General features: G+C 41.5%; 2 protein-coding genes across 2 annotated transcripts in view; one reads left to right on the top strand and one right to left on the bottom strand.

Annotated features, from left to right (window-relative positions):
• The first annotated feature begins 571 nt into the window (after positions 1-571).
• Positions 572-14,694, top strand: LOC139474412 (T-complex protein 1 subunit beta-like). The gene is made up of 15 exons (XM_071257426.1): positions 572-683; positions 1,701-1,769; positions 3,269-3,437; positions 4,216-4,292; positions 5,301-5,413; positions 6,457-6,583; positions 7,339-7,414; positions 8,080-8,180; positions 8,635-8,762; positions 9,533-9,636; positions 10,295-10,402; positions 10,667-10,807; positions 11,681-11,784; positions 13,176-13,275; positions 14,193-14,694. The coding sequence occupies exons 1-15, from the start codon at positions 681-683 to the stop codon at positions 14,363-14,365; spliced, it is 1,593 nt and encodes a 530-aa protein (XP_071113527.1). The 5' UTR covers positions 572-680; the 3' UTR covers positions 14,366-14,694.
• A 776-nt stretch (positions 14,695-15,470) lies between these two features.
• Positions 15,471-18,808, bottom strand: part of LOC139474173 (centrosomal protein of 290 kDa-like) — a 78,279-nt gene continuing 74,941 nt past the window's right edge. Inside the window, exons 55-57 of the mRNA XM_071257068.1 lie at positions 18,328-18,415; positions 17,278-17,403; positions 15,471-16,297 (exon numbers count right to left, since the gene is read on the bottom strand). Coding sequence (XP_071113169.1) covers positions 16,136-16,297; positions 17,278-17,403; positions 18,328-18,415 — 376 coding nt within the window. The 3' untranslated portion in view covers positions 15,471-16,135. The remainder of the gene's footprint in view (positions 16,298-17,277; positions 17,404-18,327; positions 18,416-18,808) is intronic.

Here is an 18,808-nt window from a genome sequence, read left to right on the forward strand (position 1 = left end):
AATTTGATTAGTTGTACTTCGAAATCGCAGGTTAGATATTGTGAAAATAAATAGATAAACAGCTGCTTTTTATGAAGCGGAGGGTGTATTTAGCATTTTCTACTGGATAAAAAGAGGATCTTCCCAAAGCAAAGTCTAAACAACTGAGTAGTATAATGTCTAAAGTCTCAGCATGGGTTCTTCATTGACAAACATTACCTGGGTCATAATGTATTATACATATATACTTGGGCATTTCAATGATGTATTTGTCACTTTTCACAATATGTTTGGTCGGTAGCTTCAGTAGCTTTAATGGTATATTCATTTCCATAAAGAAGACCTTTTAAATAATAACGACATAAAACAGTGACAAACATTTACATGGGAACAAGATTTAATTCCTGTTAGAATTAACTTATGGTGACTTATTTGTGCGAGTCATTAGTATGCATTTGTCGTTTGTTTCCTGTTCCATACTTTTGAAGAACCCAACGAGAATACATCGCAACTAGATTTTCTCTTCAAATGCGAGTCCGCATGAGCGTAGTTTTCCTATAGTTATTTGACAATACGAACCCAGTGTGAAAAAAAACGAGACCAAACGAGACTTAGAAACCGCATGTTTTAGCCTGAGCAAGACGAACATTCTGGAAGAATTAGTGACCGTTTCTTGTGAATCGTAGTCTCCAGGTTTCAACATGGTATGTGATATATATTTTCGATTCCTCAGTGCGGTTGATATTTATGTTTAGCAGATATTTGTCATTCAATGTAGTCAAGCAAGCGTTTGTTTATGAACCCACGTGCACCGGCAACATTCTGACCAGGCCTAGCCAAGTTTGTCATGAGTATTCAAGACATGAAATGTAGTGGGTCAAATGCAGATCTGATTTTATTTTAGGTTTAGCATTCTAACTCATATCGCAATGATTTTGTCAAGTCTTTATCAGAGAGAAGGATGAGATCTTTTCAAAACATTCTGTTTCTAAGTAACTCTGTACTAGACCGTGTGTCGCTGTTCAGACAGTTGTTGGTACAGACATCTACCCACAACTACAAAAGACAATTCCCTGCAGTTCCCTTATTAGGCTGCGCCTCAATTAGTGAAAACATGATAAGATGTAATCTCCTGTTGACTCAATTCTTTTTTTACTACATTGATGTTTTAGGCTTAGTGTTTTTTTCAGTATTATTGCTATTTTGTTGTGCCCGTTTTAGATCTTGACTGGTATTCTTAAAATATAATAAAAAAAATATGTCAAGGAATGAAGGAATGTGACAAATAAACCCCTTATTTCACTCAAGGCAGATAATATTTGTCAATTCTGCATGTCTTGTTTTACCTGTCATCGGGAACCCGTGAAGATTCCGGGGTAGAATAGGTCTTCAGCAACCCATGCTTGCCGTAAAAGGCGACTAACGGGATCGGGTGGTCAGCCTCGCTGACTTGGTTGATGCATGTCATCGATCTCAATTGTGTGGATCAATGCTCATGATATTAATCACTGGATTATCTGGTCCACACTCGATTATTTATAGACCGCCGTCATATAGCTGGAATATTGCTGAGTGTGGCGTTAAACAACAAAACAACCAACCAACCAGCCTGTCATCGGGGGTCAGAGGCTTCAACCTTCAGTAGATCTCTGTAAATTTGATACAAACTGTGCAATACCCTTTTTGTCGTGTTTATCACAGAAAATATTTTTTCGTTTTAGCTGTCCCTGAATCCTGTACAGATCCTCAGTGCTGGGGCGGAGGAAGAAAAATCAGAAACAGCCCGTCTGGTGAGTGGTCCTTGTTTTCAACGATGATCATTCAGATTCATTTTGTTTGTTTATATTGTTGCTGTTGCTTTACTACCCGTGACTAGACACTGTTTTGTAGTATCAGTACTACTTGTTGGATTGTATCAAATCACAACTGGTTTAGGTTGAAAAAATATTCTCTCTTGTACACAGTATTAAACACTGATGTATGTGTAAAACTAACAATGAAATGAAACATGTCCAAGAACATTACTTTACTAACATTTTAAAATATGGTATACATCTATCGACATTATTAGCAATGTACCATTGATGTATGGCTGTTCAGGTATGGTGTAGGATACAGGGGCTGTCTACATAGAACTGGATATAGGACCATATTCTTGAGTTAAAAGATGTGTTAGAAACGAATAACAATGAGTTGACAAAAAGAAATAATTTGGATTTTCTGGTCAAGACTCGATTATTTATATGTCACAGTGATTTAGCTGGTATATATCATGTTATATTGCCGAGTGTGATGTGATACAGTAAGCTACAGTAAAGTCCCGTTAATCCGACATTGTTGGTTGCATATGATTAGGTCGGATTAACGAGTATGTCAGATAAACGAAATTAGGTAGTGTCTACGTTAGTGATCGAAAATCGGACAACTACACGGTAGATAACGATTCAAACACGTAATACAAAAGGTAAAAGGAAATATTCATATTGTTATGTTACGTTGTTAGCGGAATATATTTTCTAATCATGCAATCTCTAAAGTTTAACACAATACTACTGTTACGGACTGTGTGACTGATTCAAAATAAGTTTTAAAGCATAGTCTAAAGTTAAAGTCGAAACTAGTGCTGCAATGCTTAAGAAAGCTGCTTTCTTAGTGGCTAATGTCGACTTCCTGTTAGTAATATTATTGGTCGGTTAAAGTTCGTGAAAGGTCGTTCTGACATGACCTGTTATGGGATGTCCTCAGCGGTTGCGTGAGCTTGTATCCGATTTGTTGAGATTGAGGTAATCTAGGCATGTGATTAATCCTGTTTTGTTTATTTAAAGCAGTGATTGTTTATTGTTAAGCAAGTTAATCTCTGCAGCCGTTTAAATATGCAGCTTCTCGATGAATCATTTTGCATCAAAACACAGGGCTGTGTACTCGCAGGCAGATGACCACAGAGTACGCGGATCACCGTGTCGGATTAACGAGACTGATTAATGAGTGATTCCAGCAATTTGTTGCAAATTAGGAGTGTCGTAGTCGGAGTGCGAGACTGTCGGATTAACAGGTCTAAATTGCACTAATTTAATTGGTTCCCATCAATAGTGTCAGATAAAGCCGATTGTCGGATTAACAGGTGTCAGATTAGTGAGACTTGACTGTACTAATCTGCTTATCAAATCATTTGTTAGTCATGTTTGAACTATACACATGTTAACATGGTTAGAGAGCATTGAAATGATTATTAAAAAATTTGAAACTTCATTGGACATTACCATGCTGAATAAGGTTTCTTTGTTTACAGTCTTCATTTGTTGGGGCCATTGCTATTGGTGACCTGGTGAAGAGCACCCTGGGTCCCAAGGGTATGGACAAGATCTTGCAGGGCTCCAACTCAGTAGAAGTCACAAATGATGGGGCGACCATCCTCAGAGCTATTGGTGTCGACAACCCAGCAGCCAAGGTTCTTGTAGGTCAGTGGATGTCTTGCGTACAGCCCCAGAGGAAAACAACACATTTCTGATTGCTCTAAATCTAATTGTGAAACCTGTGAAGATCCGGGTAGAGAATATGTCTTCAATGACCCATGCTTGCCATAAGAGGCAACTGTGCTTGTCGTAAGAGGTGGTAAGGGTGGTAAGACTCGCTGACTTAGCAGATGCATGTCATTGTATCCTAACTCTTTTTGATCAGTGTTCATGATGTCAATCACTGGATTGTCTGTCCTATACTCGATTATTTACAGATCGTCAGCAAATAGCTGGGATAATGATGAGTGCAGCTTTAAACAACATACAAAAAAACAAATCTAATTGGGAAATTGTTTATAAACAATCCATTGCTGGGATTCAGGACTCGGCAACAATTACCCCATGTTTGTTGTTTGTGAAAATGTTGAAACTATCTAAAATGGGCATTGGTTGATTGGTTACATGTTGTGAGTTAATGCTTTTGTGTCGGAGTGGTCGTGTAGTCTAGTGGTTAAAGCGTTTGCTCATCACGCCCGAGACCCGGGTTCAATTCCCGACATGGGTACAATGTGTGAAGCCCATTTCTGGTGTCCACCGCCGTGATATTGCTCGAATATTGCTAAAAGCAGCGTAAAACCTTACTCACTCACTATTGCTTTTATATTGCTGTATTGTTTTAGTGGTGTAAAAACGTAATTCTCTTAGCCACTCAGATGTTTATACATTGGTAATTTATGTTACGTCTGTGTTCACCTGTGAAAGACACATGTTTTGGTTTCAGATATTTCCAAGGTTCAGGATGATGAGGTTGGAGATGGAACCACTTCGGTTGTAGTGCTGGCGTGTGAACTGCTCAGGGTATGCCCTCCTTTAGGCTAAAAAAATAAGTCTTGGTTCTCAGGCACCACCCGCATCATCATAAAGTTTGCCGCACGTTTTGTTTATATTTCCATTTTCACAGCAATAAAACCGATCCTAATACTTTACAATATAGCACTCAGATACTTCCCTTTACATGCATACTGCTGTACTACGCATCTTGTGTTATGGCCATGACAGCAATAGGAGTTTGTATGCTTGTTTATGTAGGGAGGCCTTTTCCCAGGTTGATGGTACACAACTGTTTATGTGGTTAGATACTAGTTTGAACAAGGAAACACAAAAACAGGCCGCCTGCCAACACATGGACTGATAGATGAGAGTACCATGATGGAAAACAGTATTTGATACTAAGCATGGATATTAAGGGGTCCTTGTCATCACCTTAACAGTAACATTTAAGGGGGTCAATGAATTAAAAAACTACAGGATCTAATCTCAATCATACCTGGAACCCCTTACCTACTCAAAAAACACAAAAGGTGACTATGCTTGTCGTAAAAGGCGACTAACGGGATCGGGTGGTCAGGCCCGCTGACATGGTTGATGCACGTCATCAATCCCAATTGCGTGGATCGATGCTCATGATGTCAATCACTGGATTGTTTAGTCCAGACTCGATTATTTACAGACCGCCATCTTATAGCTTGAATATTGCTGAGTGCGGCGTTAAACGACAAACCAACCAAACCAAACAAAAAACCACAAGGATCTCCTGACCTCCTTTGATGTTCAACACTATTTCTCTGTCCAAGCTTTAGTATGAATTTGTTACTGAGGAGCATGGAGGTTGGGAAACAACTTAAACATATCCAATATGGATCAGGATGTTTGTGTTTAACATTTATGCCCTGTTTAACAGAAAATGCTTGTCTTGCACAGACTTGATAATTTACAGCTGCTGTCTCATAGTTAGAAAAATAGCAGTGCAGTGTGGACCAACAGACAGATGATATTGTGATGTCCTGTCCTATATTGTTGTTGCAGGAAGCCGAGGGACTGGTCAGTCAGAGGATCCACCCACAGACCATCATTGCTGGCTGGAGGAAGGCTGTGGACGAAGCCAGGGATGCACTCAAGAAAGTAGCCAGGGATCATGGGTAATGGACTCTTTTGACTCGTGAATGCCGATCAGTGTTTGGTTTCAGCATTTAGCTGTTCACAGCTAGTTCGACAAAAACACCAAAGACATATTATTAATGGGTGTTGATTGTGTTGAAAAGAGATTGGTTGGTATGTATGTTAGCAAATGTAGAACCCCCACATCTAGCAGCCCAGAGACAACCTGAGGAGGAGTAATTACATGTCATAAATAACAGCCGGTTTGCCAAATGCTACATGAGACCCGTGAAGATGCGGGGAAGAATAGGTCTTCAGCAGCCCATGCTTGTCGTAAGAGGTGACTAATGGGATTGGGTGGTCAGGCTCGCTGACTTGGTTGATGCATGTCATCGATCCCAATTGCGTGGATCGATGCTCATGATGTCAATCACTGGATTGTCTGGTCCAGACTCGATTATTTACAGACTGCCGTCATATAGCTGGAATATTGCTGAGAGCGGCGTTAAACAAACAAACAAACAAAACAAATGCTACATGTGTACATGGACAGTAAGAAGTGGTTTGTTTTTATTGATGTGTTTGATGTCCTCACTGCTGGTTTATACCAGAACTCCAGAGACATTCCTACTGCTGCTTACATGAAGAAAATGAACAACTTTAAGCTTTTATGAAACTGTAACAAGTGTTAGCTGATGGCTTGATATGATCATTTGGAATGGAATATCAAGTCTTAAACAATTACAATGATGTCAAGCTGTTGTTGAAGTTGATTCTGATCAAGGAAGACATGCGTTTTAAACAATTAAACTAGAGGTCATTACGCAAAATTAAAGAGAAACTATATATCAACCAGGATCTGGTATAAGTCGGAGAAATCACTTGAATCTGTTGTTTTTGGAATTAGAATCAAAAGATTCTTAAGATTTTGCTGTTACAAGTTAAAAGTTTCCTGTGATCCCTTGGCTTCTGCACAACGCACAGTGGTGTTAGTTATGAGAATCAACTAACAATTAACAACAAAAAGAAAAGTATTTAAAAAGTAAGTTTGCAAAATTTGTCATAGTAAGGCCTCCCATTTCAGCAAAGATCCTGCCAAGTTCCGAGCAGACCTTATGAACATTGCCAGAACCACACTGAGCTCCAAGATCCTCACACAACACAAAGACTACTTCTCCAACCTGGCAGTAGACGCTGTCCTTCGACTCAAGGTAAGCCTCACAACAGTACTTGCAGGATGTGGGGAGGGGCACGGTTAGCCGTGGCGTGTACTTTCAAATAAGTAAGCAAGCAATATTGTATGTTGCGTAGGTTATAAATGTATGTAGTCTTTTGATATTTTACAGGCAAGATGTTACTATATTCTTTATGTATTTCACTATATTCTTTATGTATTTCACTTTTAGAATTCCTCTATTGCGAGAAATATGCCACCAGCATCCTTTGGTTGTCACATATTCTGGCTCTCTGATGGTATCTTGATGATTTTAAGGTGGTCTGTCTCTGTGACTACCCAAATGATGGTGATTTTGTCAGGTGGTCTGTCTCTGTGACTGTTCCCAGTTTATGGAGGTTGTTGTCAGGTGATCCTTCTGTGTCTGTACCCCGATGACGGGGATTGTTGTCAAGTGGTCCGTCTTTCTGTACCCCGATGACGGTGATTGTTGGGAGGTGGTCCGTCTGTCTGTACCCCGATGACGGGGATTGTTGTCAAGTGGTCCGTCTCTGACTGTACCCTGATGAAGATGATTGTTGCTCATGCTTTCAGTCAAAAGTTGGGCCTGGTCCACACTAAAATATTTGCAGATTGCCATGATGTTATAGCTGGAATATTACTGACACCAGAGTTTATTCACCCACTTACTCGTTTTTAAGCATCTGATTGTGTCTGACCTGGAAATGAAGCTGACTCTAGCAAAGGTATCAATTATTACCCCTGCATCGAATGTAATTCTTTGTTTTACAGGGAAGTGGCAATTTGGACGCTATCCAGATTATTAAGAAGCTTGGTGGTCAACTCCAGGACTCCTACCTAGAAGAAGGTAAGTCTGTCTTAGAGCATACATACACAGTTACACATCATAATAACAGTGTACTGATCAGGATGGGAAACATAGGGAAGACCAAGACAGAAAGACGAAATGTTAAGTGTTGTGTTCAGTAAAAACAAATAATACCTTGAGTGAAAGTGGAATACCTGTCATGTTCATCTCTGGTTTTCTTTGTGGTAGACTCAATTTCATACAAAACACACTCCAGTTTTTTGTTTATAGATATTTACATGATTATTATCCCCCGCCAAACAAAGTTGGGGATATAGAAACGGGCTCCGTCCGTCCGCCCTGTTTCGTTTCCGGAGCATAACTCAGAAATATTTTTTCATGACACTTTGCAGGTCTGTCAAGTACATGCTGAACTGGCGCCTTTTGCTATTTAGAAATTTTAGAAATTGTTATTTTTATGTTTCCTAGCAACAAGATGGACTTAGGTTCCAAACTCTTTTTTTACAATTTCCATGACAAGTTCCACCTCGGTTAAAAAAGGTTAGGGTTTGTTTAGATTTAATAATGTCATAAATTCTGCAACAGGGGCTGGGGATATATATAGCCATGTTAGTGGCAAACTATTGTTTTCATCATTTTTATTGACAAACTGTATGTATTGAGAATTTGCTCCACACAATTGACAGCATGAATTAAAATTACAGGATTTCTGCTTGACAAGAAAATAGGTGTAAATCAGCCAAAGAGAATTGAGAAAGCCAAGATCCTGATTGCAAACACACCTATGGATACAGACAAGATCAAGGTGAGTGTCAGTGTGTGTTGTGGGTGCAGATACCCTGGGAAACTAAGACACCCAGAAGTCCAAGTTGTCTTTCAGCCCTCCCTGTTGTGAATCAGTGCAGGGGTAGATACCATGAGCTCTGTCTGGCTGCTTTATTGAACATAACTACATTCAGGGAAATGAGGAGTTTTGTCTGATGCTGGAACTGGGCTCCGGTCAGCTATGCACGATCAAGACTTTCAGGGAGTGAGCTTCTCTCTGAAGTACTCTCTGCATGTGTTTAGACAATAGCTGTTGATACTGGGACTTGTTTTAAAACCAATTAGTGGTTGACAAAACATGTTACTTGTGAAAGGGTTGTCACACCAGATCACACTGATCACTGAAATGTGCTTTACCATGTTTGTGTAGTGATTAAATCCCAAGGCTTAGTGATTTAATTCCCAACACTACTTGTAAAATTGTCTTCTTTTAGGTTTTTGGAACAAGAGTGCGTGTTGATGCTGTGTCAAAGGTAGCAGATTTGGAGATTGCAGAGAAAGAGAAGATGAAGGAAAAGGTGAACAGAATTGTCAGCTCCGGCTGCAACGTCTTCATTAACAGGTGAGGCTTAGTGGAGTACCTGAAGAGTTATCTTAGTGGTGTACATATAGAGTTATCTTAGTGGCGTACCTGAAGAGTTATCTTAGTGGTGTACCTGAAGAGTTATCTTAGTGGTGTACCTGAAGAGTTAGCTTAGTGGTGTACCTGTAGAATTAGCTTAGTGGTGTACCTGTAGAATTAGCTTAGTGGTGTACCTGAAGAGTTATCTTAGTGGTGTACCTGTAGAATTAGCTTAGTGGTGTACCTGTAGAATTAGCTCAGTGGTGTACCTGAAGAGTTATCTTACTGGTGTGCCTATAGAGTTATCTTAGTGGTGTACCTGAAGAGTTATCTTAGTGGCGTACCTGAAGAGTTATCTTAGTGGCGTACCTGTAGAGTTATCTTAGTGGTGTACCTGAAGAGTTATCTTAGTGGCGTACCTGAAGAGTTATCTTAGTGGCATACCTGAAGAGTTATCTTAGTGGCTTACCTGAAGAGTTATCTTAGTGGCGTACCTGAAGAGTTATCTTAGTGGCGTACCTGAAGAGTTATCTTAGTGGAGTACCTGAAGAGTTATCTTAGTGGAGTACCTGAAGAGTTATCTTAGTGGCGTACCTGTAGCGTTAGCTTAGTGTTGTATCTGAAGAATTAAGACATAGTACCTCCATAAGCGAGGTGGTATTGAGATGAATATTAGTTGTCATCCTTATTAACAAAACAATATAGGTGTTATAGAGACAGTGTTTGTCCTCTTGTATATATCTTACTGATGCTTGATGTGATGTTTGCAGACAACTCATCTACAACTACCCGGAGCAGCTTTTTGCTGACGCTGGGGTGATGGCCATTGAGCATGCCGACTTCGAAGGTGTCGAGAGACTGGGTCTTGTCACAGGTTGGTCGAGCTAGATCCTCTCATCATTCATGTTGCAGGAACTTTTCAGTTTTTTTACCATCAGCCCTGCTTAGTAACTAGAATTGAAAGAGTAAATACTGTCTCTAATTCAACACAAATATTTTTCAGTGTTGTTTTGGGATATTGACAATTACAGTTGAGCACCTATCTTCAAGGGTCTGAAGAGGCTGACCTAGATTGTGTGAGAGGCTGTCCCAGAATCGGAGAGGCTGTCCTAGGTTCTGTGAAAGGCTGTCCTAGGTTCTGTGAGAGGCTGTGCTAGGTTCGGTGAGAGGCTGTCCTAGGTTCGGTGAGAGGCTGTGCTAGATTCTGTGAGAGACTGTCCTAGATTGTGTGAGAGGCCGTCCTAGAATCTGTGAGAGGCCGTCCAAGATTCTGTGAGAGGCTGTCCTAGATTGTGTGAGAAGGTGTCCTAAATTATGTGAGAGGCTGTCCTATATTCTGTGAGGCTGTCCTAGATTATGTGAGAGGCTGTCCTCGATTAAGTGAGAGGCTGTCCTAGATTCTGAGGGGCTGTCCTAGATTATGTGAGAGGCTGTCCTAGATTTTTTGAGAGGCTGTCCTAGAATTTTTGAGAGGCTGTCCTAGATTATGTGAAAGGCTGTCCTAGATTATGTGAGGCTTGCTTGTCTTCCAGGTGGTGAGATCTTCTCCACATTTGACCACCCTGATCCTGAAAAGCTTGGTAAATGTGATCTTATTGAGGAAGTCATAATTGGAGAAGACAAACTCTTGAAGTTCTCAGGTAAGTCAGCTAACAAGATGTTCTTACTCATTGTCTTATGTTTTAGAAAGTACACCAGCAGACATATTTTGCCACTTATACACAAAATGTACCCGATTCCCATGATTCTGCTATATATGATGGGTGTTTGGAAAGTCATGTTTCAAATTATGTATAGATCTTGCTTTAAACTGTGTACTGACTTCGGATATGTGACTAACAACAGGATGTATTATTTTGGATATTGGTTTTCCGTGTTTAAGTTTTCTTGCTGCTGTTGTGCAGGTGTGAAGCTGGGTGAGGCTTGTTCCATCGTACTCCGCGGTGCTACACAGCAGATCCTGGCTGAGGCAGAACGCTCCCTCCACGACGCCCTCTGTGTGTTGTCGCAGACTGTCAAGGAAACACGCACAGTGTTTGGAGGAGGTGGGTACATGGAACTGAAGGAATGCTTGTAGTTTTATGACTATCAAGAAAACATTAGGGATTCTAAATGTGTCACTTTTCTTACATGAATAGTTCAGTATCTAGTGAGTATGAGTGTCGTGAATACCTTCAGGGTTCTGTACCTTATAGGGGAAACAGTTGCCCGAGGCAGCAGAGTCCTATGGTTGTGGGTTGTTTGCACTGTTGTGATCCTCGGTTTGTCAGCATCATACCCCTAGTCTTGGGGTTCACCTAGTGATAAACACCTCGGGGCTTCACCATATCTGCCTTTGCCCCCACAATAAGCTGACACACCTTGATACGACTGAAATACGGTTGTAAGTGGCATAAAACACGAGTTGTTCACTCACTTTACCTGACGGGTGAACAATGTAAAGCCTTGGCTATGACAGATCATTCTGCTATGTAGGGGGTAAAACACTACCTGTGCCAGACAGAGCTGCTCCTGGAAGTCTTACACACTAGTCCCTAGCCTGAACCTTGACAGCCAATATGTTAAGGGTAAAGGCTAATGAAAATGATGCCTGGTTACGTTAGGGCAAGGCAGTGCAAACTGGAGTATATGTATCTTCAGCTTGGTGTCAAACAGTTCTTGTGGGTATTTGTACGTAGGGGTAGCCTCGTAGTTAAAGCATTTGCTTCATGTTGAAATCTTAGGTTCGATTCCCCACATGGGTACAATGTGTGAAGTTCATTTCTGGTGTCCCCGCTGTGATATTACTGGAATATTGTGTACTACAAGTGGCGTAAAACCATACTTGCACACTCTAGTGCATGTGCTCCTGGGATGTTGATGAAAAGATGCAGTATCTGCTGAGATGGTGTGTTAACTTCCTACTGTTTGTGTCACAGGCAGCTCTGAGATGCTGATGGCCGATGCTGTAACCAAGCTGGCAGCAAAGACCCCTGGCAAGGAAGCAGTGGCAATGGAAGCCTTCGCCAAGGCGCTCAGGATGGTAAGGAGTAATAATACTGACAACGTATTGATTCCTGTTGGTGGTACAGATGGCCTAGTCGTCTGTATTCACTGTGCAGAGTTGCCTCCCTTAGGCGCGACAGAAACCAATGATCTTAGGCTCAAATCAAGGTTCGACCAGATTATGTTTTCTAAGTTTGTCTGCATCATACCTGTGCTTGTAGATTTCACAAAAATGGTAAATGTCAAAAACCTGCATCACTTCAGGCTTTCTTCCTATGTTATAGTGGCAAACTGTTACCATGGTTATGATTGAATGCTGTTAAGGTGGTGTTAGGCCCAAATCACTCACTCGATTCCTGTTTCTTGTTGTGAAGGAAATGAGAAGGCAAGAATTGACTGGGATATCAGCACACTGCATACAGCTGTAGATAATAGTTGCATAACAGTTGACCCATAAAGATCTGGGGTTGAATAGGTCTTCAGCAACCCATGAGTGCCGTAAAAGGCGACTATGCTTGTCGTAAGAGGCAACTAACAGGATCGGGTGGTCAGGCTTGCCGACTTGGTGGATGCATGTCATCGTATCCCAATTGCATAGAGCGATGCTCCTGATGTCAATCACTGGATTGTCTGGTCCAGACCCGATTATATAACAGACTGCCATCATATAGCTGGAATATTGCTGAGTGCTGCGTTAAACAACAAACAAACAAACAGACAAACAAACAAACAAACAGACAAACAGACAAACAAAGCCTAACAGTAGTCACTGTGTTTTACAGGGAATTCCTGGTTAGAATCAATTCCTGTAACCTATGATTTGGCAACTAGCTGAATATCAGGCTATGTGTTTTAGTTGATTGTGGGTCATCATAACCTATGGCATGGGTTTATCTGGTCCAGACTCTTATTTACTGTCTTTGCTGGAATATTGCTGACAGTGCTATTACACAACAAACACGCTCCGTTCATCACTTTTATTGTTCTTGTGAATAACTACGTGAATTTGATGTCGCCTTGGAGTTTCTGCCGGTAGATTAGTAGCCTCCCTTGTCATATTCACTTTGTTCATGTGACATGTTCAGACATTATGCTGAAGGTATATCTGTCTATTAGATTTTTCGTACTTAGAAAAAAGGGGGGCTATGGAGGGGGCCCTATGCATGTGGTAGATCTCATATTTTTTCCAGCTGTTTCACTTTTAGGTGCAAACTGAGATCGGGTATATAAATTAGCATCGATTTTGAAGGTTTTCACAGTAAGTGGGGGGGCGTCACCTTATAGGTGTGGTCGCTCTTTAGACGGCGTTATGCGGTATTGGTTCATTCCTTACTATTTCATATCATTGATCAAGGACGCTTGATGAGTGTGCCTTATACTCTTATTACTTGGATATTCACTCATGTGTTACATGTGATGTGTTTACAGCTGCCGACAACCATAGCTGATAATGCGGGTTACGACAGTGCCGACCTTATAGCCAAACTGAGGGCCGTCCACACGGAAGGGAAGCACACATACGGCCTCAGTAAGTTAGTGCAGTCTGAAAACTGCTCAAATTTGTGTCTGGTGTTTGACAATATCTAGAAATCGATGGTTCCGCAAACATCTGTAATTTAAAATTAAGAATTTGTGACAGCTAGAAAGTAAACCTGAACCAAAAAAACAACTTGTATTACTTTCTACAGTGTGTAATGGAAGTAGGGCATTACTCATTACTGCTTGATAATGAAGAATATCTGAAGTTTGCCTCCTTAAATTGAAGCAATCCAGTGAGAAGTGCCTGCATAGTGTGTAGCATTCTAGTATATGGGCCATGATGTAGGTGGGAAGGGGGGCGTGTGTCAATCCAGTGAGAAGTGCCTGCATAGTGTGTAGCATTCTAGTATATGGGCCATGATGTAGGTGGGAAGGGGGGCGTGTGTCAATCCAGTGAGTAGTGCCTGCATAGTGTGTAGCATTCTAGTATATGGGCCATGATGTAGGTGGGAAGGGGGCGTGTGTCAATCCAGTGAGAAGTGACTGCATAGTGTGTAGCATTCTAGTATATGGGCCATGATGTAGATGGGAAGGGTGTGTGTGTCAATCCAGTGAGAAGTGACTGCATAGTGTGTAGCATTCTAGTATATGGGCCATGATGTAGGTGGGAAGGGGGGCGTGTGTCAATCCAGTGAGTAGTGCCTGCATAGTGTGTAGCATTCTAGTATATGGGCCATGATGTAGGTGGGAAGGGGGCGTGTGTCAATCCAGTGAGAAGTGCCTGCATAGTGTGTAGCATTCTAGTATATGGGCCATGATGTAGGTGGGAAGGGGGCGTGTGTCAAAATTGTACATCATTATAGACTAATGGAAAGCTCAGAATATATCTGAAGATTATGACTTAGAAATAGTGCCTCAAATAGTCACAGCTGAGATGAAAACATTTATTATAAATATTTTCTTCAGATATGGACGAAGGTAAAATTGATGACATGGAGAAGAACGGAATCACAGAGTCGTTCCAGGTGAAGCGGCAGGTGTTGTTGAGTGCTGCAGAGGCCGCTGAGATGATTCTGCGAGTAGACAACATCATCAAGGCTGCTCCCAGGAGGCGGGACCCTGACGACCGATGCCATTAACCAACGTGGACACTATCACATCAGTGACATTATTTCACTGTCTGTCTTGTCTCATTGTTATGAGCTTCATGATGAAAGGGCTAGGAGTTGATACTGAAGACCGGCCACAGAGTTGGAATGAACACTCCAGTGCTACACCATTGTGTCAAAATTGGAACATCGTTTGGAGTAAACTACACTGTGATATGCCTGTTCACCAGAGATGGACACAACTACCAGAGCCCATATTGTATGGAAAGTGCTACTTGTCTGCTTTATCATGTGCTATATAAATTATGATCTGTCATCAGTTTTCATATTCTGTGTAATAAAAAAACACCTACAACAAACCTGCTTGTCTTTTTCTCTCTCAGATGTTTTTACCATTATTCAGTGTCTAAGGCTAGTTTGGACTGCCCAGTCATCTGCTGCAGTTTACTGAAAGTCATGCTTGGATCTGAGTTCATGAGTTCAAGTCTTAGATTTGTCCACCTCCTCCGTGGTCTTGTGGCGGAATGTCTGCCAGGAGAGCAGAAGGTCAGGGATTCGATCCCTGGCCATGTCCTACCAAAAGATGTTAAAAGACGGTAGTTGTTGTTACCCTGCCTGGCGCTTGGTCAGCTCAGAGTCGGTGTGTTCCATGTTACACTGCGGCATGTTATTAAATCGGCATTAGTCTGGACTAGTACAAGCAGACACGAATCTAGTATAAGGGGAATGATCTTGGAATGCAACCTCAAGCTCCATTTCACCTCATCTCCCATGTTGCTACCTGTGTACAAACACTTTATGGCAGGATGCCGATTGAATGCAGTGAATACATTGTTTGTCATTGCATTAGGACCTTGATCATTTATGTCAATTACTACATGTTGAAAATACCTTCATTTGTTTTAAAGATAGCACATTAAGGTAAGGGTTGTGTTTTCGTTACAACAATGGAGGTTTTACTCATGTACACATCCCCTGGTTGTTTCATCAAGGTAACGGGATCGGGAGGTCAAGACTCGATTATTTACAGACCACCATCATGTAGCTGGAATATTGCCGAGTGCGGCGTTAAACAACAAACAAAACAAGGTACAGACACTGTACAGTTCATATATATTTAATACAAAAATAGGTTAACAAATAAATAATGTAAATGTTTTCTACAATACAAGGACGGCAATATGACATCTTAACACAATATTCATGATATCACAGGCAGTTGACGAATGAAGTTGGATGGAGGCACATCACATGCTTGTCTGGATATCAAGCCAGTCGAGATGCTCACAACACTGATACACAGACACTCCTGTCACTAAGTAACATGTTGAACAATCAGCCTGTTTTCTATTGGTTCACTTCAGTAAGGCTAGAAAAGAAGATATGACTCTTCAAACAACGCTGCAACAGTAAAAAACAAAAGGTCTCATTTCTGCTTTCTGACACACATGTAGCACTTCATTTTTTCAGTCATCAGTTAAATATTCAATAAATTTATGAGAACAGCTATATTTACAATAAAGTAATATCTATGTGTGGACTTCCCTTTCTGAAATAACAGTGCCTTATATTCCGCTCTGTTGATAACAATACAGATGTCAGATAACTATAAGAGAATCTCTTGACAAGACAACCTTGGAGGCACAGCTCCTGGAAAGGGGCACCTGTTGGCAGTGCTGAATAAGGTGGAGGAGTTCCACTAATCAATAGGTAGCTAGTGACACTGTGTGATGGTGCTGCTTCAAGCTTTCATTATAGTGAGGTATGTAGTTATGATGGAAGTGGCAGTGGGTCACAAGTCTATATGCCAGGCACTTTGACAGAGATTCCAAACTGAGTAGATATTTGTTGCAACTTTTCTTCATATAGCACATTTTTCTGGACGGCTTGTTTATAGTTGTACTTCAGATCTTCGACCTCTTCAAAGAACTCCGGACCAAAGCTTTCAAGTTCTTTCTTCAACTGAAAGTAACATTAAATATACAATAAGAACGTAGAAGACGGGTGAGGTGAGGTGAAATGGGGTTTAACGTCGTGTCCAAGATTATTGCATTTATATAGCGATGTGTGTGTTGTGTGTTTTGTGTGTGTGTTGTGGTAGCCAACTGAGATACAATGCTGCAGATTAACATGAATACCCCACTCAGACACAGTATACTGACTCGAGCCGACCAGTCCTTTCAGCTTGATAAAGTCAAGCGCCAGACAGGGTAACAAGTAGCATCTTTTAACGTAGGTGGTCAGGGTAGAAGAGGAGAAATCAACATACAGATATATATTTAAAGAAAGAATTTGCGGAAATTAGATAGCGATTGTAGGCCATAATGTGACTGAGTTTTGAGTTCCCTCAGCATTGCTACTAGCTCTCGGCTGTGTCCTGGTGGGTTCAGTGTCGTCACACTATCAGTCACTGGTTTGAACCCAACAGCTTGAAAGTTGTAATGCTGAATGCAGCAGGAACTAACTTACTCACAGTATAGCAGCATAATACAAGCACTCGCTCTTTCGACATCCAGTCTCATAGCAGTGTAATACCAACACTCACCCTATCGACCTCCAGTCTATATAACATCTAATACCAACACTCACCCTATCGACCTCCAGTCTATATAACATCTAATACCAACACTCACCCTATCGACCTCCAGTCTATATAACATCTAATATGAACACTCACCCTATCGACCTCCACTCTATATAACATCTAATACCAACACTCACCCTATCGACCTCCACTCTATATAACGACCTCATACCAGCACTCACCCTATCGACCTCCACTCTATATAACATCTAATACCAACACTCACCCTATCGACCTCCAGTCTATATAACATCTAATACCAACACTCACCCTATCGACCTCCAGTCTATATAACATCTAATACCAGCACTCACCCTATCGACCTCCACTCTATGTAACATCTAATACCAACACTCACCCTATCGACTTCCAGGCGCAACTTGTCACGTTCCAGCCTGACAGACTTGAGATCCATCGTCACCTCCACATTCTCCCGTAGAACACGATCGTAGTTACCAGCCTTCGTCAGGACGTCGTCATCAAGCTATCAAGAAAGGACACACAGTTTCACTAAGCTACAGTTGAGGCTCACTGAGCTCCACCTATCTAGAAAATATAGCTAACTTGACAACCTGGGTTGGTCACAGCTGAGACCTTTATTCATAATAATTTGACTTGGAGAGCTAGAAAATTGTTAAATTTTTCAATGAAAAGAACTAAATCAAATCAAATATCCACAGGACTTCTCATCATTAATTAGACCAGGGGCCACTTGCACAAAGCGATCTTAGTGCTACAATGATCGTAACTCCCATACTCTAATATAGACTTAGGATAGTCGTAGCGCTAATATCGCTTTGTGCAAGTGGGCCCAGGTGATTCAGTGGTGAAAATGAATGAGGATTTCAGCAATATCACATCAGCGGACACCAGTAATGGGCTTCACACATTGTGAGGAATCGAACCCGAGTCTTCAGCATGACGATTGACACATTAACCACAAGGCTGCCCCAATGCTGCCTCTGATTCACGTAATGAAAGAGTGAGTGAGTTGGGTTTAATGCCGCTTTTAACAGTATTCCAGTTATATCGCGGCGTGTCAGCTTAATGTGGGAGGAAAGCCCGAAGTGATGCAGGTTTTCCACGTTTACCACTTCGGTGAAACCCACGAGCACGGGTATGGTGCTGACAAACCTAGAAACATAATCGGGGCGAACCAGGATTCGAACCCACAATCATAGGTTTCTGGCGTGCCTAAGGGACGCAACTCTGCACAGCGAATTGCGGCGCCTTAAACGACTGGGCCACCGTGCCCCCACGTAATGAAAGAGTTGCTATCGACAGACTTTACTGTACCCTGACTAACGTGGTTCTAGAGAACCAGAGTGGCCAGTACATCACACTGCTAGTACAAGGCAATCTTATGGTACACTAGTCTGATGTGGCTGGGATTTTCGTCAGTGTTTACCTGTGTGGAGCTGCCGCCAGCAGGCCGTCTACGTCGCACCTCACTCAACAGCTCTTTCTTCTGCTCCTCCAGTTGATCGATGGTCAACCTGATGGACATGAAATACTTGTAGCAGTGTACTGCTCTCTGTCTAGGTATAATAGTCTAAATACCTGTACAAAGGGATCTGTACAAAGGATTACTGTCACTTTTCTTCATTGCAAACCAAATTTTAAATCACATTCCCCATGACAGATATAGGCATACCAGTACATTAAAGGGAAACCGAGACATGAAATCCCCCCAGATTTGATCAGAGTAGATCATTCCAAGTGTCCATCCCTTCATAACACAAACATCTGTGTGACAAAGGTCATGCAGTGTAAGCCGATGGATATGGTTCAGTGTTCAACATCAGGGACCAGTTGGCATTCTCAGAGGCTGGTCTTCAGCCCCAAGTCTAGTTCAATTTCTCAAATTGGAAATAGAAAGTTCCATAATT

The sequence above is a fragment of the Haliotis cracherodii genome, unplaced genomic scaffold (assembly GCF_022045235.1).
Source record: "Haliotis cracherodii isolate W230 unplaced genomic scaffold, xgHalCrac1.p SCAF_3, whole genome shotgun sequence".
NCBI classification, from domain to species: domain Eukaryota; kingdom Metazoa; phylum Mollusca; class Gastropoda; order Lepetellida; family Haliotidae; genus Haliotis; species Haliotis cracherodii.

Coding starts and splice junctions, on each gene's coding strand:
- LOC139474412 (XM_071257426.1), top strand. Junction 3,438..4,215: donor AGCAGCCAAGGTTCTTGTAG/GTCAGTGGATGT, acceptor TTTTGGTTTCAG/ATATTTCCAAGGTTCAGGAT. Junction 13,276..14,192: donor GAAGCACACATACGGCCTCA/GTAAGTTAGTGC, acceptor TATTTTCTTCAG/ATATGGACGAAGGTAAAATT.